The sequence below is a fragment of the Sorghum bicolor genome, chromosome 1 (genome assembly GCF_000003195.3).
Source record: "Sorghum bicolor cultivar BTx623 chromosome 1, Sorghum_bicolor_NCBIv3, whole genome shotgun sequence".
In the NCBI taxonomy this organism is placed as follows: domain Eukaryota; kingdom Viridiplantae; phylum Streptophyta; class Magnoliopsida; order Poales; family Poaceae; genus Sorghum; species Sorghum bicolor.
This window is the reverse complement of record NC_012870.2, coordinates 76624830-76645838: the sequence shown is the minus strand read 5'-3', so window position 1 is coordinate 76645838 and position 21009 is coordinate 76624830. Positions and strand designations below refer to the sequence as shown.

Below are 21009 nucleotides of genomic sequence, written 5' to 3'. Positions count from 1 at the left end.
TCACTGATGAAGTGGAGCCGTGTCAAATCGGTCTAAAAAATCCAAAAACATTTTGGCCAGTAGAGGATTGCCCCTCCCGTTTCTCCTCTAAAAAACGTGTCCGAGACGTGGTGAAATGATGGTATATGCATATTGCCCTTGCTGCAAAGAGTCCTTGTCACGGGAGACGCATACTCGAGCGTGTTCCCATGGAAGATGAGGCCATCTGGCGATGAGTTGATTGCTAACTCCATTTTGAAGGCGTACAGGTGGCGACGATCCAATCTCAATCAAGGCCTTGTTTAGTTCCCAAAAATTTTGCAAAATTTTTCAGATTCCCTATCACATCAAATCTTTAGACATATGCATGGAGTATTAAATATAGATGAAAATAAAAATAAATTACACAGTTTGGTCGAAATTGACAAGACGAATCTTTTGAACCTAGTTAGTCTATAATTGGACAATATTTGTCAAATACAAACGAAAGTGCTACTATTCCTATTTTGTAAAAAATTTTGGAAGTAAACAAGGCCCAAATGCAACCGCGTTGCTTCCGTGTTTGAACTCGAATTATGGTTCTTCTTCTTGTCTCTAGGAACGTTGAGAGGATAAGCGTCGCCGTCCCTGCGGATGCACGAATGTTCAGGGTAACTGCAACATGTCGAGCAAGAATGAGAGTTTCTTTTTTAGTCGCAAAAAAAAAATTGGGAGTTCTTTTTCCATTTTCAAAAAAAAAGAGGAACGATTGTGGGCTACAACCACAGCTATTGCTGTATTGCAGCAGCTGGAAAAAAAAACATCTTCTGAACAGGGCTCGGCTCAAAAAGTTTAATAAAAGTAAAGCTAGAATCAGAGTTCAACTAATATATATGTTTGTTTGAGCTTATCTACCAAATCTATCAGTCACTTAAGTCATAGCTTTTCAGCAAAGCAAACAGGATGATCTAAGGTAGGAGGTGCCTTTGGCTCAAAAAACACTATGGTGTGAAGAGAAGAGTGAAAATTTAAAATGCTTGGTTAAAAAGTTATGATTGAAAGTACTGTTTGCTGATTTGTTATGAGAAAAAAATATTATTAATTTGTCGGTAAATTTGGCAGATAATCTTAAGCTAATAAGGTGACACGCTGCTAATTTGTTATGAGAAAAAAATATTGTTTCGGCTTCTCAAGCGAACATGCTCACAAAGAAGAAAGCAGCATGAATTAACTGTTGCTCATATGTGGTAACTAATCCGCCTACTCCAAAAGTCAAACCCTATTTAATGGATACATGGCCTCCCAATAGAGCTAACTCGTAGGACCCATTTTGTGTTTATGTGTTAGTAAAACTTTAATTCTTAGAGTTGTTTTGGGTTAAATATTTTAAACTTTAATCAAATTTCTAAAAAAATATTAAGATTTATAGTACTAAATTAGTATAATTAGATTTATTATAGAATATATTTTCATAAAATTCTTATCTTATATTATAGATATTTATGCTCTTTTCTATAAAGTTAGTTAAACTAAAAAAAAAATAAGATTCTAGGAATTAAAGATTTTCAAGGATAGAGGAAGTAAGTGTTTTCAAACCCTCAAGTTACACGTAAGTCTGATTTTCACCTTCAAAAAAATGCCTGGTAAACTGTTGGAACCCGAACCACCATATACTAGGTTAGTTTAATTGATTTGAAAAGTGGGTTTCTATGGAAAAATGACACAGGAGAAATGACACGACTGCTGTCAAATGGCCAAATGGGGCTCACGCCTCGGGCAGCGCCACCGCCACCTGGGTGCTCGCTTTGACTTCGCCATTTCTTGATCTGCTGGCTGCTGCTGCTGCTGCTGCATCGTGTAGCCTCGGCGGCCCAGTCAATCCAGGGCAGGGCAGGCGAGAGGCATAAAAGCTCCCCCGCCCCGCATGGCGTCGCCTGCCAACCGCCCGCGCCCCTGCCTTCCCTCCCTCCCACTTAAAACGCAACCGCCCGCCCACACACGGAAAAGCGACGACCAACGAACACAACCGACCACACGCGGCGGAGCCGACCCCGACCCCGACCCCGAGATGCTCGCGGCGGGAGGAAGCCGAGGAGGGGTTCCCCGCGCCGCCGCGGTCGTGGTGGCGGTGCTGGCCCTCAGCGCCGTCGCCGCCGCCGACATCTTCTCCCCTCTCGCCCCCATGTTCTCCCCCGTCATCAGTAAGCGAGCGCGACGAGCACCCACCCTCCATCCTCCTGTATCTGAGTCCTGACTCTCTCAAGTCCGAACCCCGATTTTTTTCCTTGACGATTCTTCTCATTCGGTCGCAGACTCCATCTGCAGCACGGTGGCCTGCGGGCAGGGCAACTGCACGGTGGCGCCGGGCACGCTGGGCTACCGCTGCGACTGCCGCCCGGGCTGGACGCAGCTCCACGTCGGCGACAACCTCAGGTTCCTACCCTGCGTCATCCCCAACTGTAAGCACGACACTCTCCTCCGATCCATCAGCTCACTCCTCCTCTGTATCTCTGTATGTAAACTAAAGTAATTAAAGTAGGACGGCCTCCAATTAAGTAGAGCACATACATATACTATCAGTGATTCACTGAATATTCTGCTTTCTTTACTAGTCATCACTCTCGCGTCGGGCGTGTGTTGCGTTGCCTGGTTGGGCTAGCTTACAAGTCACGAATGACCAGCCTAACACCATCCGCACCGTTTGTGCTTCCTTCTTGTTTGTTGCCGTCAGGGTCGACGCATCACTAACTTCCACCCCAGCTTCTCTTCTCTTGTCTGCTTTATTTGAGTATATGGTCATTTTGCTCCCTGATGGTCCGGGGGTGCGTACGGGTATTGGGAGAGTAGTGCGCACTCATCATCAGTTCGGCCAGATTCAGTAGGTAGGGTGCTAGTAGCCTAGTACTAGCATACCAAACTTTTGCCAGATCATGTTCTGCTCCTGCCAGCTCAAAGATCTTCATAGGATCATAGGGGATATGTGAATTCGGGACAGAATCATAGCAACACTTAAAATTTCAGGACAACATCTGAAAAAGTCTGATGCGGGGTGGGGGGGATGCAGTTGTACTTTGCACGCATTTATGCATCCACATGTATTGCGTGCAAACACAATCGGGACTACCGGACTAATGTAATGGTTTTTGAAGGGAAAGTATATACTAATGTAATGTTCGGCAAGTCCTTTTTTTTAGCCAACCTTGGGAAATACATTTCATCATCAGGAGTGAAAAGTCTGAATGCATATAGACTTCATTGGACTTTCTGTGTCTCTGTGACAGTGGCATTTCAGTTTCGTTGTCAGTCTACGATCTCCTCTACTGCTAGAAGAGAAGAGGGTTTCATAAGCTCATGGCGTGTCTCCATCAGTAAGAAAATGGATGGCATTCTTTGGAGTGTTTGGGTGCAGTATCGTTTTCGGAGAGGCTTTTTGCATTCTACGCCACAAGGAATGCTGCTGAAAATTACATGAGGCCTTTTATTAGTCTATTAATTTATTCAGCCTGTGCATATTTAATTCAGCCTTCACCTTCGTGTGACTTCTGAATGAATTGCCTGCACCTACCTCTATCTTCCAACGTCACATACAAATTTAACCAGAATATCCATCAATATCCTTATCGCAACAGCTTTCTTCTTGTCCTGACAACAGTCCTTTTATTGATGCGTCCTCATATCATTTCAAATGATCGGATCATGATATTTTCCTTGCAGGTTCCATTGACAGCTCATGTTCCAGTGGCTCACCAGCACCAGCACCGGCACTAGCACTGTCGCCTTTGCCAGCACCTAAAAACTTCTCACTCGACCGTAATTTTTACAACTCATCACTCCTGAAACATATATGGTTTTGCTGTAACCATGATGTTTTCATGACATGTCTGTTGTTTTAAACTCTGCCTCTGCCATTCCATACCTACAGCTTGTGAACTAGCATACTGCGGGGCCGGAGGCACATGTAGGAAGAGCGACTCTCGTCTCAGCTACCACTGTGAGTGCAAGGAGGGGCACAGCAACCTTCTCAACATGACCATGATGCCTTGCTTTAAGAACTGTAAGATCAAACGCCACAAGCGATTTGCCTTCCGAAACATAGGCTGCCATATTTCATCCCCTAATAACTCATGGCACCACTGCAGGTTCCTTTGGCGCAGATTGCGCAATCATAGGTATTCATCCCTCCTCAAACAGCCCTCCTGCACCACCTCCACCTGGCTCTGAGAGCATTTCTAACCAAGGCAATGCAGGAGCACCAGGTACAAAGCTCTTTCAGATGTCATTGAGGATATGCGTGTGTGTTTTCATGCAGCGATTCAGGTAACTAACCTACTGCTGTTGCCTTGCAACTCTACAGGATCCATTTCGCAGAGAATTCTACTCCCACTGCTGGTGGCGGTCTCACTGGCCGTCGGTCAGGCGATATAAACTGACGATGATGGGCATCCCACGGTGTCACTAGACTGTTTTTATCCACGGGACAAGGATAGAGTTGATAGCTTGTTAGGGATACACTTTTGGATGTGTGTTGTACTGCTGAATGGTTACATTTTGGTGGTTGATTTGCAGTGTAGGAGATGTTGTTACCCGGATCATTTTATGTCGATATGGAATAAAGTGCTTCTGTGAATACCGGGATATAACCGACTCTTCATTGGGTAACTGCACTTGGCTTACTTGCTCTGAACTTCTGAACACATTCAGATAAGATTACGACAGAGCCATTGGCTTCAGAGGACAGAGGATAGTGTTCTTCCTTCTTTTTTCTATATGACTTTTGGGTGACATTGGTACCCGAATTTTCAGAGCCTTTTTCTTCAGATGACAGATAAAATTAGGATATTTTGATGTTTTCGATTAATTGCATTCAGTTCATCATTTCCTCTTCTTTTTCTACTCTTACAAAAAACAAGTAGTAATAAATTTGTATTTACCTGGCAATGCATGGGTGTTGTGCTAGTTAAATTAAAAGGAACGCGCTAATTATTTGTATTCGCCAGAATCACTTGAAATACTTTATTGTTATAAGATTTTTCTTTCTCTCAGTTTCTCACAAAAGTGAACCCCTAAAATACAGCGGTGTGCTTCGATGGACGGTAATAATGGGTTACGACGGATGTGTAAAAGGCCCAAGAGTCCTAGTGCCTTTTCATGGGCCTAAAGTCTTCCATCAACATATGGACCTCCATAGCTTCTTCAGTACAGATTTGTCCTTGGGCCTCCCGCGACTGGAAATAAACTATACTTGTTGTTGGATAATGTGATCGACTGATCGTGGATGACGAAACTGTCGAAACATGTCAAAGCTCTGTAAACCAGTAGAAACTGCCAATTTTGTAGGCACACATTATGCTGAAATACTCAAAAAATAGTACTAAACTCAGAGTAATCATATCAATGCAAAAACTGCAAATTGACCATCCACTCGCATCCACCATGAACATACTTACACTGTGCAACTGATGACAAGGCTAACAACTGACTGACTGACTGAGGCCTTGTTTAGTTTCTAAAAACTACCAAAAATTTTCAAAATGTCCCGTCACATCGAATCTTGCGGCATATGCATGGAATATTAGATATAGATAAAAATAAAAATTAATTGCACAGTTTAACTGCACGAAATAAATCTTTTGAGTTTAGTTAATCTATGATTGGACATTGTTTGTCAAATAAAAACGAAAGTGCTACGGTACCCGAAAAATAAAAAAATTGGGAACTGCACAAGGCCTGAGTCGTTGCTGTCCATCACACCATCACGTACGTTAGGTTCTCCAAATGAACCAGCGCATCGCATGCGCTCCGAGACACGCAGGTCGCTCCCCATGTTTCCCCAGCTACAGAAGCTGGCCTGCATCGTCGGACAAGAAAGATGCTTGTTTCTGTGTTACTACGAACACCAACAGCTCGGGCTGTTTTCAGATTGTTCCTTGTTTCTGTGTTACTGCCCCGCGTTCCAGCTTGTCCCTTGCATTGTTTCTGTATGTTCTGCGTGGAGGGAATCGGGGAAGTGGTTGCGCTGCTCACGAACAGCAACAGCAACAGCCAACAGGAACAGGGCGAGCGAGCATGAGCATGAGCATCGCATTGCTGTAAGAGCAAGCAATGTTGCTCCCAAGAATACTGTTAGGAGGAAGCCAACAGGCGAAGCTTTGGCAGCTGCGCCGGCGCAAACTGCGACGGTGCCCAACCCAAACCGCCCACTGCCCACACCCTTTTTTTCGTTTCCAGAGAAAACGGGAGCTGTAGAACTGTAGACAGGTTCAAGAACGCAGATTTTCAGGGAGAGCATCGTCGTCAGTTGGATAAGCTCGATTTCCCTGCATCTCCTACGTACTCTATGTGCTTCTCAGCAGCTTCTTTTGTTTGTGTTTGTAAATCAAAAAAGAGCAGCAGTTATCAGTAAATTGCCCATCACAGCTCGTTGTTATTACTAGTAATTTATCTTTGTTATTAGTGCTACTATTATCCAGATTCCAACAGCAGCTGCTGTACACTGGCTAAGCTACGAAATGAGAGTGACGCATTAGTACTTGACGAGAGCTGTAAGCTTTTTGGTGTCGTAAGCTGTAACCCTTTTTTAGACTCTTGTACCATCTCCGGCCAGCTTCACAGTAGGCTTTTAAAAATTGCTCGAGGACAAGGCTCAGTGTCCCTGCTATTTAGCAGGGCTTATTTCGGAGTGTTGCAGCTATTTGTTTTCCCAGTTTCACCGGTTTTATTTTTTTCCCCCAATATTATAGTGCATAAGACGAGCAACCCTTGACAACAAGGCCTCACCAGTCACCACCCTCCCAAGTCCCAACAGTATGCCCAGAGAATTTTCTTGCTCAACCAAATAATATATATATATATATATATATATATATATATATATATATATATATATATATATATATGATGCATTTTCCGTACTCCCAGGAGTAATTACTCTCATCTTCAATAAACCACATTACGTATGTATTCATACTTGTTTATCGGTTTGAGTATGTTCATATACTTATATTAAAATACTATAGATCTTACCATGCGAAAAAATTTCAAAGGAATTCATATTTTTTAATATATTACTAAAATGTCACTACTGTAGTATATATAATAAGTATAACCACATACTCTATGTATGCATGCATACTTAACATATATACTACCTTAGATGATTTAGTATGATCATATACTTCGTCTACATACACTTCATCGGGCCATGTACGCTCTAAATCTAGAGATATACACATGGGAGTAACTACTACAGGAGTAAAAAAGAATTATCCTATCGTCAAACGGTTCAAGGCGAGAGGAAATGAATGACCAAAGGTAGGTGAAGAGGAGCAATGAGGAAAGCCACCATTTTCGCAAGGGAAAGCTGCAGGTGCTGGCCTCATGGTGCGTGCCTGAATGACACAAAATGGAGCCTAGCCTGCCAAGGAAGGATTATAATGCAACGATGATTGAACTAGCCCTGGCCCCTGGCCCCTGGGCCTGGGCATTCATTCAGATGAGCCTCGTGTACTACTAGGCTTTAGCTCGTGTAAACAAAACAAATGTGGCATTCAGATCTCAGACTCGGACAGGAAAAACAAAAAAACCATTAGGAAAATATTTTCTTCAGTCACTCGATGAGGGCAAGAAAGGCCTCTCTACTCTATTGTACTCTAGGGAACTTATGTTGATTTGACGCGAGTAAAGCAGCAGCAGCAGTGACAGTAAACATAAATTAGTGCCACTGGCTGGCAGAGGCGAGGAAAAGGCCGGCGTAGCTCACTGTTGCATGACATTGTGTACTCCGTACTACAGTATGCACAGCTCCACAGGCTTGTTTTTTCCTTTATTATTTCGAGGAGTAGAGTAGCTTCTGTAAAAGCTGGGCTCAAGTACTGTATGGCTACATCCTCCTCGCCCCCCTTCTCATCTTTGCGTCTTTTGGGGGCTCCCTCGGCCTGCTTTGTTTTCTGAATAGTCGGAGTACTACTGGTAGTTTAAAAAATATATCCTGTATTTCGATAATAGGGTAGATTAAATTTAAATATCAAATAAATTTTATAGAAAATAATATCAAAACGATATGTGCATTCCTTTTGAAAAAGAGCATTTCAATCTGCTCCTCCTACAAACTACTATGGGCATACTGTTTGGTATCACTCCGGCTTAACGGCACCACGGAGGAAGCTGAAAGTGGAACAGAAACATCGAAAAATCAGCTTCCATACGTCGAAACAGCTCCGGCTACTCTACCGGCTCCGCCCGGAGCAGCTCTGAAACCGGAGCGGCACCACACCGGCCCTATATACGATTTTTTTCCAAAGTTTTCTTCTTCTTTTTTTTTGGGGGGTTCCATGCGAAAAAAATTCTGAACTAAAGATTGTGTGATGACAGGCAAGGGCCTGAAGGAAGAACTGGTTTTCAGGTCTCATCCCCTCGATCCAGAGCAACGAGATGACAAGATTTAGAATAACTTAAAGAGTACAACAAGATGATCAAAGTTATGTTCTGAATGAACAAGAAGTTCATAGTGCAGATCGATCATAATCGCATCAAAAGTTATCTATGTCCGAATCACAAGCACAGATCATAATCGCAGCTGGCTGGGACATCACTAATTAATATCCCCAGAAGGCTAGAACCGTAGCGAAAGCAGGGAGCCAAGAACCAAGAGCAGCAGGAAGCAAAATGCAGAAAAAAGAAGAACAAAAATGGCGACATCGACGTCCGATCCATCTCTCTCTCTTTGTACACACGACACACAACACAACCGGTTACTTACAAACATAGGAGTAGAGTAGAGGGAGTATCAGACTAGCTCGATCGTGTATCAGTAGTCTCCAAGAACTCAGCAAATGTTCTTCCAATCATTAGATGGTACTACAATCGAGGCCGGTCCATCCATGCTGTGTTCCATACTTGCATGGTCTTTTGTCTCGGGCAAATCTCTTGTTCGTCTCGTGTTCGTGTCCTCTTGTCACCAAGAACCTTCTTCTTCTTCCTTGCCGTGTTCTTCTCCATGTGTCTCTCTACACCAGCCTCCCCTGCGTGCAGTACGCGCGTGCAGGCAGCAGCTGCGTCGCCGTGGCTGTAGAGCGAGCTCCTGTGAGTGAGCGAAGCACCAGTGGCAGCATGCACCAGCATGAGCCTCAGCGTGTGCGCAGCAGGGAGAGATGGCGCCGCCGTTGCCGTTGCCGCTGCCGCTGCCGCTGTGTCAGGGCATGAAGAGCTTGTTGCCGCACTTGCAGCGCCAGGCCTCCGGGTAGTACTCGAGCGGGAAGCTCCGGCCTGGCTGGATGGCGACGTGGACGGGTCGGCAGGGGTGGCAGCCCCCGCAGCGGCTGCGGCAGGTGGGCGGCGACGACCCCGGCCCCACCAGCCCCCGGCGCGCCGCCGCCGGGTCCCAGGACCAGGAGTACCCGTCCTCCTCCTCCGTCGTCGTCGTCGGCGGCGCCACCAAGCCGCCGCTCCCCTTCGCCGGCGTGCCACACGTCCCTGCAGGAAGGCAAGACAAGACATGTCGTACGTCGTGACGGCGTGAGCTCGCGCACATGATATTCGAGTGCAGACTGCAAAGAGGAACATAAGCTCGGACTTGGCATGAGGTGCCGTGTGCCTGTGTGTCTGTGGGTGAGTGCAGTACCGGGGGTGGAGAAGAAGAGCAGCAGGAGGAGGAGGACGACGACGAAGAGCGGCAGCGTGGCCGATAGGCCCCGTCGTCGCCGGCCCAAGCCGCAGCTCGGCGGCCAGCCCATGGACGGCCGCTCGCCCGTGGGAGCAGATCCCGCTCGCTAACACCGCCGCGCGCCGCGCCGCGCCGGGCCGGCGGAGCAAGGTACTGCAGCTGACGAGGTCGTCGCTAGGCCCCGGGAGGGAGTGACTGAGGTCGAGACTGGGACTGGGAGAGCGTGCTCGTGGGCGCGAGTCAATTGGCACGCATGGACCGCACACGCGCTCGCGCTCGCGCTCGCTCTCGCTCGGGGGAGGGAGCGGCGGTGGCCTTGGGGTATAGAGCGGGCGTGCTGGCTCCCTGGGCTTGCTATTTGGAGCAGCTAGCCAGCGCGAGGGGAGCTGCCGGCTGGCGGCTACGCACAAGAGCGGGGGAGGCAGCAATTCAGAGCAGAAAAAAAGGGGCGGGGTGCCGTGGTGGAGGTTTTTTTCTTTTTGGTTGCGTTCGGGCGTCGCGGCGTGCGGGCAGCGGGCAGGCTCGCTCGCTGCCAGTGGCAGTGGCTCCCCGACCCGAGCTAGTAGTCCCGTCCCCCCCGCGTCCCTCGTGCGCCTGGCCAGGTGGGCGCAGGCGCGCAGCAATTCGGGGGCTCGCAGTCTCTGCTGTCTCTCTCTCTCTTTCTCTCTCTGCCTCGAGATTCGTGAGGGGCCGGCCCGGCTCGGGCTCTCCGTCCCCCCTCGCCGGGGCCTGGCCACCAGGGGCCCCTGGTCCGGCGTGCTGGGCTGGGCTGCTGGCTGCGGCCGGTTGCGTTGCCGTGCCGCCCACACGCGCCGCCTGATGGCTCTCAATCGGTGGTACGTGCATGCTCTGACTCACTGGCCGCCACCCAGTCCTTTTTCAGAAGGCCGGCCGTCAGCCATGCTCTAGTTTTACAGGCACGCTCAGTCGCTGATTACGTACTACTCGTCGTAGTTAGCACGCTGATTTCGGCTGCGTTAATCTCTTGCTTGCTTAGTTAGATGCAGATGGGATCTACTACCAACTAATGCTCCACTGCACTGGACTACTGTAGAACCATTCCCTCCACAGTGGCTGCTCCTGCTCGCGCGGTACCTGGTACGGAAGATGGGGGCATTTATAGGCTTTTACCTAGATTCCACCTAGCAGCTGCAAAACGCCATCACATCCAAATCCGTCAATCCTCCATGCATTCGTGTCCGCGAGAGAAATCGATCCATCCATCCACCCTCTCCCCCCCTTGTACCACATGCGTGGCCGTGGGATGATTATAATTTTTTCCTGAGAGGGTGGTGGGTCGATTAGTAGAGGAGGACAAAGTACACTTGGTGGCACATGCGTGGCCCTGACAACACAAACACCGCTCTGCGGTTCTTGAGAGCCGGCGGTCAATCCGCAAAGTTTTGACAACAAAGTACTACGGCCCACTTGTGTAGCCTTGCCAGTAACTTTGCCCACAGTGCGTGTGCGTGCGTGTACTCCTACAAGGAAAACCAGAACCCAGCTAATAACCACAGTCGCACTCAAAAACAAAAAAACAAAAAAAAAGACACGTTAAAGAAATTTAAGAATGGATGGAGAGACTAACTTCTAGCGCCATCCTCAATCAAACATTTATATATTTGTTTGATTTTATGAAAAAGAACATCAACATACTTTTGACTGTCAACAACACCAAAAGAATTCATGATATATCTATGGATACTAATTTTGTATCATCAATATTGTAATACAAAAAAAAGTTTTTTTACTTAGGCCTTGTTTAGTTCCCAAAAAATTTTGCAAAATTTGTCAGATTCCCCGTCAAATCGAATCTTTAAACATATGCATAGAGTATTAAATATAGACGAAAATAAAAACTAATTACACAGTTTGGTCGGAATTGACGAGACGAATCTTTTGAGCCTAGTTAGTTCATGATTGGACAATGTTTGTCAAATACAAACAAAATTGCTACAGTGTCAATTTCCCAAAAAAAAATTGGAACTATACAAGGCCGGAGACTCATACTCGAGCGTAAATACTAGGCCTCTGGCTCCAACGAACTGAGTAAATACGTCTTTACCATCACTTCTTTAAGATTATGCTAGTACAAATCTTCTACTTCAATTTACACTAAAAATTCTCTTAACCTCTCACTGGTGTAAATCGGAATTGTACTAATGAATATTGAAGTATACAAATAGAGTGGAATACACAAAAAAAACTAGGCCAACCGAAGCTTTGTTGGAACAACCATGAAAAATGAAATCCATTTCGACCACATTCGGTTGGTAAGGAAAGGAATGAATTCCAGCCAAAGGATATTTTCTATAATTTATACCATAATGAAAATGTTCCTATCCGACATAACCGAACATGGCCTTACTCCATTCCAAACTACTTGTAATATAGCTAGCTTATTGGTAATGGAGTAATTTAGATGATTTTTTTTCCGAAAATTTATGTAATCCAAAGTGCTTATAACATATTCATGTATCCGGTTATTATTTAATATAATTCTTCTTTCGTCGTAAAAAAAAGTTCCTGTGAAAGAATACTTTAAATGATGATGAGGCAGGCCTTGAGGGGTTATTATTGGGAGCTTCTTCATTTCTCCAAATGAGCTAGGCTGGAGTGCCGTCGCCCCCGAATGCAACGGGAATTCTGCTGCATGCACCGATGGGCACATCTCAGTCTGTATTTTGCTCGCACGCTTGGCAGCCCACAGCGGAGACGAGACGATTTCACTCCGTACTTTCTATCGATGGATGGATCGATTGCATAATACGGGTACGGTACGGGCGGGCGGGCAGGCGTCCTCCGCTGGAAGACGCCGTACGTCCCCTCGCACCCCCCGAGAAGGGAGCCGTCAAATCAACTGCTCTGACACGTCCGATCCCAACAACTCTCTTCTACTCTCCTCTCAACAATGAATGCGAGCGTCGCACAGTCGCACACACACGACGGAACGGCGAAAGGAGAACGGGGGAGAGGTACGTTGCATACCGGCGACGACGGATCGTCGTCGATCTCTTGTCCGGCCGGTCGGTTGTTCGTCGACCCGAGCCCGGCACCGGCACGCAGTAGCTAGCTAGCCTTTTTGTATTCGATCGATTAGTGTGGTGGCCGTCAAATAGTAGGGAGGGCTTCGTCCTGGTCGATTAGCTACCGCATGCTGGATCGACCCCATGCATGAGCGAGCATGCATGATGCATTGTCTAGCCAGTCCGATCCATCGGCCGCCGGGGCCTGAGAAAAAAATAAATAAGGTGATGACGAATTGGGGCGGACCCAGTTTGGAACTACTCCGATTCCGACGCATGCTCATGCTCGCATCTCATCTCCGTTCATGTTATTATGCTCTCCTTGCCTTAAACTTCATCTCCGTCGTTTGTTTCATTCAACAAACGTGAAAATCAGTCTTTATAGATAGATATTGAAAAATTAAAAAGGTGAGATAAAAAAAGACATACGAATATGTGTGCTGTGCATTTTTACAATCTGGACTAGGGACTGTTAACAGTTATTGGATTTGGATTGCTAGCAAATCCTAGCCCGTTGGCCGCTTACGGTGGAGAAGACTACGTATCTTATACCGGTATAAGCTTCAAAGAAAGCTTTACATCCACACGCAATTGGTTTTTTTCAGTATGAGAGCTTTTTTTTATAGAGGCAGCCCAATTTCACCTCTAGAAATGTATTTGTAGAGTCAGTTTTATTTCTATCTGCCTCCACTATAATGCTGATGCGGCTTTATTTTTAAAGTTGTAGATCTTAAAAAGGCATACAATTTTGAAATTCACAACTTTTCTATTTAATTACTATAAGAATTCTAGAAACACTTATTTTAAAATCAAACGAAGATATAACGTGGATGATAAATATCCCAAGTGAATACAGGTGTGTGATGTGTGGTAGTTATCTCCACTATAATTGAAAACTTCTTAGGCCGTTAGACCAGACAAACTCACGCCCCAACAAACTCATTGCAGCCCACTAATTCGACCCACTAATCTCCACCATAACCAGGTCAAAACACGCATCTGGCTCCAGGAGTGAATTTTGTATGCATGCATGCAGGAGACAGTTTTTGTCGCAAAAATATTCTACTACTGGAGTATAAATCTTTTTGCTGAGATTTTGGTTAATCTTTTTTAATAATAAATAATAAATAGCTGCAGTAGCCACTAGGTGCTGTATATGGTCCCTACTGGAGTACATACAGGAGAAAAGGTTTTTCCTCCAAAGGCCAGCCTTGTTACGGTACGTGACATGTACCGTGATCATAGATCGATCTTAGTATATCTGTATTCAAGTACTACTATAGGTTACACGTATACGTACTAGATCGGATCCGGGCGACGCAGGTCGGCCTTGCATGCGCCAGCCTCTCCGCCGCGCCGGGGAGCACCTTCAGGTGCACGTTCTTCAAGCGCGAAATTTTTTTTGCTTGTGACGCCAAACGGCAAGGAGACGGTGATCAGCGAATTCCAGTTGATTAGCGTACACATCGACCAAGCAATCCCCATTTCCAGGTACATTTGTCTGGTACCCAGACCGACCCCTCTTCTCCTTTATTTGTCTGTAAGTGCATTTATTTGTGCCTGTGAAAGTATGCGCCGTGCTTAGGTGTTGCCTCTGCTGCATGTCACTAGCTGTTCTTGACTTGATTAGGTCCCTGACGGCAACCTCAAATGAGTAGGAGTATTCTGATCTAAATGGTAATGGTTTTAGATATAGGTTTAGATAGGTGATGGGTGATTTCTGAACCTATATGTATGTACATCTAAATAGTTGCATATTTCTGTAGTAAGTAACTAATAAAAGTGTATGAGGTTATAGTATGAGTCTCTGACTAATCATGCAACGTCTAATGATAAAATTCCTGAATGCCCTTTTGCAGTTCCTTTTTCTTCATTCAGGAGGCTTCAATGTCTACACCTAGACATACACGCGATGTGCTAAGCGACATCACCAACGTCACAGGTATGCTTTTAATAATTGGGTGTTTTTTTCTAATTTTATAATCTAATCTAAATTTGTCAAAAATCTTGTTAAAGATGAGACCTCGTCGAGGCGGGCCCAAACATCGCAAGGTCGCAATCGTCGTGCTGAGATTACCAATGAACGAAGGGAGGAGATAAATAGGAGACAACGTGAGTATCAGCGTGATCGTCAAGCGAGGATGACTGAAGAAGAAAGGAAAGTCGACGGAAGCTGGTCGGCAGTCTACCTTGGGGTATACCCTCGGTAGTAGTTTATCGGTAGACGGTGCGCAAACTACGAACTCGATGGTGACGCAAGACACGGACAAGCTTTTTATCCAGGTTCGGCCGCCGAGTTGGCGTAATACCTACGTCCTGCGTCTGGTTGTATTGATTTGTGCTGAGAGAATATGATGTATAATCTGTCCTCTAGGGGACCTCTGCCCCTCCTTATATATCCTGAAGGGACAGAGTTACAAGCAAAGTATCCTATTTGGTACAAAATCTTGTAGCCTTGCGGTGCACGCCGACCAGTCGTGCACCGCACGTCTTCATCTTGTGGGCCGAGCCACCTCTGATGGTGCGGCCCATATAGGCCCATGAGGGTATAGGGGTTTATACCCCCACAGCTAGTCCCCGAGCACCATGTATTATGATGTAACACGCCGTCTTGAGCTTCTTCGATTAGTGAGGCTTGACGTCTTCAATAAGTAGGAAAGTCGCCCAAACAGTTGCAACGGTATTTTGACCAACTCAAAAGACAGTTGATCAACATTGACATCGAAGAAGCAGGTTGTTCGAAGAATGCATGGTGCTCTTAATTAAAAAAGATTTCTTTCCTGGTGAAGTGTGCCCACTTTACTTTTCTGAAAAGTATAGACCTCAAAATAGCAAGCATATTCACCGCAAGGTGAAGTGTGCCCACTTAGTCCCCGAGCCTGGTAGTAGGTGACGTAGGCACGTAGTGCCAGGGTCAAAAGAAAATTCCCCAAAGTAGTTTTGAGACTGAGATGCATCGCTAGATGCATCGTACCGATGTAGTCCCCGAGCTTGCTGGAAGGCGAAGTATGAGCCTTGTAGCAAGGTCTAAAAAATTGAATTTACCAGTCCCCGAGCATATCATGCTCGTCTGCAATTGAATAGACTAATCGACCAGTCTCCGAGCATATAACGGTCGGTGGTCGGTACAGTCCCCGAATTCTCAAATTGGTGGGCTGGTCGACCAGTCCCCGAGCGTATAGTGCTCGGTGGTCGGTGCAGTCCCCAAGTTTTTAAATTGGTGAGCTGGTCGACCAGTCCCCGAGCGTATAGTGCTCGGTGGTCGGCACAGTCCCCGAGCACGACGTAGGGACCGGTGGACAAGTCCCCGAGCGTGGTTGGAAACGTAAACGTGCTCGGTGGTCGGCACAGTCTTCGAGCACAGCATAGAGAGTAGTCGACAAGTCCCCGAGTGTGGTTGGGAACGTAAACGTGCTCGGTGGTCGGAGCAGTCCCCGGACACAGCGTAGGGAATAGTCGACGAGTCCCCGAGCGTAGCTTGTCGACTGGGCCAAACCCCTGAAAAGTAAATATAAAGAATAGGTAGTACATGATGTATAAATAAACTTTAGATAAAAGTCAGTACTGAGATAAGTTTTAGATTTTTTTGTTATAAAATTAGCACAAGTAGTTAATTCATCCTAGAGCTTGTACCAGCTCTGGTCTAGCCAACAATCAGCATGAGGTGCGGAACTTAGACACGCGTGGGATTGCCAGCCTCGCCAGAGAGCTACTGCCGACCACCCGGAACGCAGAGGGCGGATCTCGTGCACGTGTAGGGAGGAGTCGGAGACAGTACCGGCTCTGGAAAGCTCGTGTAGGAGAAAAAACTAGTGTGGCTAAACAAAAAGTTGTTTTTGAAGGATAATAAAAAATATTATACCAAAAATAAATAAGATATTAGAAGTGTACTTATCTTTGGATGAAAGTCTAGTCGGTGATGATAAGATTGTCCGGCCTTCGAGCTTTTCGACTTGTCATGATGGTGGTCGCTGTTGTCATAGCGTCGTTCTTCGCGGCGATTATTATTGCGACTCGTGGTCAGAGCAAGTAGGCCAAACAATTTGGTCGATGGCCCGAGCAGGTCGGTGTTGTCGATCTGCCTCCCTTTGTAGCAGGGAAGCGGGTGACGCGTTGTCGGCGTGGTCGGAGACGTTGCTGGAGTAGTCGGGGTCGTAGCCAGCGTGGTTGAAGCCGCCGCCGACGTCGATGAAGAAGTGGTTGGCGCAGATCGGATCTACACCTCCTCCGTGGTCATGGCGGTGAAGTTGTTGAAGCTGACGGTGAACGTGAAGTCGCCCGCCATGGCCGCGAAGTCGGAGATGATGGCCATCTTGTTCGTCGGGAGAGCTGTACGCACACCCCCTACCTGGCGCGCCACTGTCGACGGAAGCTGGTCGGCAGTCTACCTTGGGGTATACCCTCGGTAGTAGTTTATCGGTAGACGGTGCGCAAACTACGAACTCGATGGTGACGCAAGACACGGACAAGCTTTTTATCCAGGTTCGGCCGCCGAGTTGGCGTAATACCTACGTCCTGCGTCTGGTTGTATTGATTTGTGCTGAGAGAATATGATGTATAATCTGTCCTCTAGGGGACCTCTGCCCCTCCTTATATATCCTGAAGGGACAGAGTTACAAGCAAAGTATCCTATTTGGTACAAAATCTTGTAGCCTTGCGGTGCACGCCGACCAGTCGTGCACCGCACGTCTTCATCTTGTGGGCCGAGCCACCTCTGATGGTGCGGCCCATATAGGCCCATGAGGGTATAGGGGTTTATACCCCCACAGAGAGCAAGAGCAAACAACGTGAGATTGCCGTCGATAAATAATGTAAGCACATGCAGTCTCCAACTATATTTGCGTCAATGAACGATTAAATATTGACAAAATATTATCTATCATTCACAGCTATGAAGATCACTAAGGACAGAGTTCTTGGCTGAAATTTTGGCGAGTCCTACAAACGAGTGCAACGACAACATTCCTGAAGATATCCAGTATTTGATTAAAAAGTTAGAGAAAATATAAAGATGTCTTTATGTACTGATGATTCATAAAATGTATATAGACTTAAAAATAATTACCAAAATTAGAACTCTAAAAAATTACTATAGCATTCTCTAGAAAAAAAACCGTAGCGTTAGCACGGACATTATACTAGTTAGAGAAACGTGCGAGGCGTGACATTGTGGGTTTCACCCTACATTCTACAAGCCAAGGGAGCAAAAAATCATATGATTCTGCAGTTGTGTCAAGCCAGCACCACAACTCGTGTTACACCGTGCATAATATACAAAGCAAATACTATAAGTTTATTCGTTTGAACCTATATACTAAATTTGTCAGTCTTCAGTCAGCAAAATTGCAAATGCTTGATGGATTCTACCGTGCATCCAGGTCCCCGTCGACACGCACACCATCTCCAGGATATGCCAAGCTGGCAAGGGTAGATATAGGTGGTCACGTAGAGTTGGGTGTGCCGGCGCTTGGCTTGCGTGGCCAACTTGCGAAAAAACAACTCACGCGCCCCTAGCTCTCCTAGTACTGCGGGCACACGCCACTACAGGAACTCAGGAAGACTTGTAGTCGTAGCGCCAGTTGAGTGGTGCACCACCAGAAGGGCGACGCGTTGGATATTCTGCGCCAGCGGGAGCAAAAAGGCCAAGGCGCTAGGCTGCTAGCCTGCTGTCCACTCTGCCTTCTCTTCTCTCGTGAAAAAAAAAAGGTAAAAAGGGACGCCATGGGCCATGCCCCTCACCGCCACACGTGCAAACCCACACGGGAGCACTGCAAACGTCTGACACGTGCGGGACCATCTATCCCCACAACTACGTAGTACGGAGTACAGTAGTAGTAGTAGTACTCCTGATCTGTATCAGTGCTCGCTTGGTGACCTCTGATCTGTACCTACTACAGCGCTATATCTATCTTCTTGGAGTAGATCAATCGTCCGTAGCTAACGTTAACGTATATGAGTAGTACTCTTGCTGCGAGCGGTAGCGAAGATGAACTGCCCGAAGCTAATTGTACAGTGTGTTACATTGTGATTGATCACAACGTTACATTATTCTTGTCTCTAGCTAAGTAACACACGCATGCGCTGAGATTCCGTCTGCACGTACTAGCGCCGTGCCCGTGGCCCATTGGATGGTTTGGACCCTTGTGACCTCGATCGGCGTCTGATTAGTACCTGCCTAACTGGATATGCCTGAAAACATAAACAGTGATTAGCTAGCTTTTCTCTGTCCACAGCTCTTGTAATCTTGTTCACCTCTCCAACAACATGCATGCATGCACGCACGCACGCTGGTGGTGGTGTTGTAAAGTTGGCTCCACAGTCTACACCAAGTACTCCTAAAGTACCGGGGCTATATGATGCATTCCCTGCCCTGCCCATCCATCGACAACTCAAAAGTGAAAAATGCTCTGCTTTTGCATCGTGCAGGTCTTCACTCTTCAGCTTCAGCATATCATCAGTCTTTGGTGCAACCTACACTACATACAGTACACGGCTACAGTTGTATACTCTACTCTTGTCTACACACTGCACAAGGCTAGGAAGCTGTGTGGTGGCTGGTGGGTTGCTCGTCTCTCCCGTCGTCACGTGAGGTCCTACCGCTACCCGCCTATGGTCCCACCCCCACGTGCGGCACTCCCATCCAGTCTCTTTCCCTCCTTTTCCTCCCGCCATGACCGTTGACCACCGCCATCGGCGCGGGCGAGAGCCCCGTGGACCGGGTCTACGGGGACGCGGCACCGGCACCGGCACCAGGGCCCGATGGCATCGGTCTTGACCGGGCCGAGCGTGCGGTCGCAGCGGGGTCCGCAGCCAGCCAGGACGGTGGGAGGAAGGCCGGCCCACCACCGCGCGAGAATCGTCCCCGACACGTGGGCCCGCCATGTGCCTGCCCGGGTCGTTTCCGTCACCTCGGCATGGGGCGCAGGGCTCCTCTCGTGCCCGTGGCCGTTGGGGCCCAGGCTCCTCAACGTCTCGGCTCGCCGATCCAAAATCCAAATCGGTGCCGGGCCTCGTACGTACAGTACGAACTGTACGCCTTATTCGCGTGCCACCACCACCCAAACGTGGGTACACGTACGGGTCCCAGCCGAGCACCGCTAGTCAAGCGTGCGGCCGGCTTTCGCGGGACGTGACAAAGTTGATCGCCCCGATTTGGCGATGCCGATGCCGCGCGTGCATGCAAAAACCTGTTCATGCGGAGCAGCTGTTGTGTGTTAACGGAGTACCGTACACACCTGCGTGGTTGGTGCGTGCAATGCCTCACCGGTCATCGCTCGTGCACGCATCAACTCAAGGAACAGGGGTACAAAGGGAGCACAAGGGGTTAGCATTGGCGTTTTGTCACGCTCACACAGTGGGGATCCCTATTTGAAACCACTCCAAAGCATCGTAGTTCGGTCGTTGGTCAGGTTCGGACTCACTGGCACTGACTCAGGACCTTGATTTACGGGTCATGGGCTCATGGCGAATAAAAAGCACGTACTAGTACGCATCGTGACCTATAGCCGCTACGTACTGTATGTATGTGAAACTACATGTACACTACGACCGTACCTGCGCTCGCCTGCATGTAGCATGTACGTGGGAAACCAAACAGTAGATGAGGGCGCACGTGCGTACAGAATACGTGCATACACTGCACGCTGCAGCGTGTGAGATGACGCGACGGTATAAGTTTGCATTTGGCCGGTCCCCGGCCGTCCGTCCGCCGCGCCGGCCCTGCATATATAGTGCATGTCACTGTAGGTGCTGCTCTACACTCCACGCACGTACATGTACAGCTTATCAAGCCGGGGACGCCACGCACTCGACTGCATCGATTCGCCATGGCCGTACACGTATATATACATGCATGATGCGTGCGTCCACCTCCAACGACCTATCGATTTTGACCACACCCTCTGGGATCTTCTCCTTAGCTACAGACCACCGCGGACACTGTTCAGTGTTCATCATCATCGTCATACGTACTAGCTATTCCTTGTAATTACTGAGCTGCAACCACCACGGCACCATGCCAGCAGCTGCCGCCACGGGCGGCCGTGCATTGCGTTCCGTCGTAATCTATCGTAACTTTCTTGCTCGAACAAGCAGCCGAATTCCTCTTATTTGCCTGACGCTAGGCCTGCTAGAGTAGATGGTCCACAGGCCGGGCCGGGCGGCGCCAAAGGGCCAGGACGATGTGGAAGAAGACATGCAGCAGGTACGCACGGACGAGTCCTGACACACGGACCGTGCGTGCGTGCATGGTGTACGTGCCTGCCCACTTGCCCAGTGCGTGCACACCAGAACAGCTAGCAGCTCCATATTCATGAGCTTGTCGACGATCTTTTGGGGAAAAAAAATTGAGCTTGTCGACGAGAC

At 47.6% G+C, this 21009-nt stretch overlaps 2 protein-coding genes across 2 annotated transcripts; one reads left to right on the top strand and one right to left on the bottom strand.

The window, feature by feature from the left end:
- LOC8082149 lies at positions 1763-4676 on the top strand. The gene is made up of 6 exons (XM_002468422.2): positions 1763-2159; positions 2271-2417; positions 3673-3768; positions 3881-4012; positions 4098-4214; positions 4313-4676. Exons 1-6 carry the CDS (start codon positions 1883-1885, stop codon positions 4381-4383), a joined length of 840 nt encoding a protein of 279 aa, XP_002468467.2. The 5' UTR covers positions 1763-1882; the 3' UTR covers positions 4384-4676.
- LOC8059854 (EPIDERMAL PATTERNING FACTOR-like protein 5) lies at positions 8417-10070 on the bottom strand. The gene is made up of 2 exons (XM_002465771.2): positions 9578-10070; positions 8417-9429 (listed from the first exon to the last, which is right to left on the bottom strand). The coding sequence occupies exons 1-2, from the start codon at positions 9687-9689 to the stop codon at positions 9149-9151; spliced, it is 393 nt and encodes a 130-aa protein (XP_002465816.1). The 5' UTR covers positions 9690-10070; the 3' UTR covers positions 8417-9148.

What these genes read in the sequence shown, in the direction of transcription:
- LOC8059854 (XM_002465771.2), bottom strand. Translation starts at nt 9,689, where the DNA reads ATGGGCTGGCCGCCGAGCTGCGGCTTGGGCCGGCGACGACGGGGCCTA. An exon ending in GCTCTTCTTCTCCACCCCCG is followed by an intron (nt 9,430 to 9,577) that starts GTACTGCACTCA and finishes GCCTTCCTGCAG; the next exon opens with GGACGTGTGGCACGCCGGCG.
- LOC8082149 (XM_002468422.2), top strand. Translation starts at nt 1,883, where the DNA reads ATGGCGTCGCCTGCCAACCGCCCGCGCCCCTGCCTTCCCTCCCTCCCA. An exon ending in GATGCCTTGCTTTAAGAACT is followed by an intron (nt 4,013 to 4,097) that starts GTAAGATCAAAC and finishes GCACCACTGCAG; the next exon opens with GTTCCTTTGGCGCAGATTGC. An exon ending in AGGCAATGCAGGAGCACCAG is followed by an intron (nt 4,215 to 4,312) that starts GTACAAAGCTCT and finishes GCAACTCTACAG; the next exon opens with GATCCATTTCGCAGAGAATT.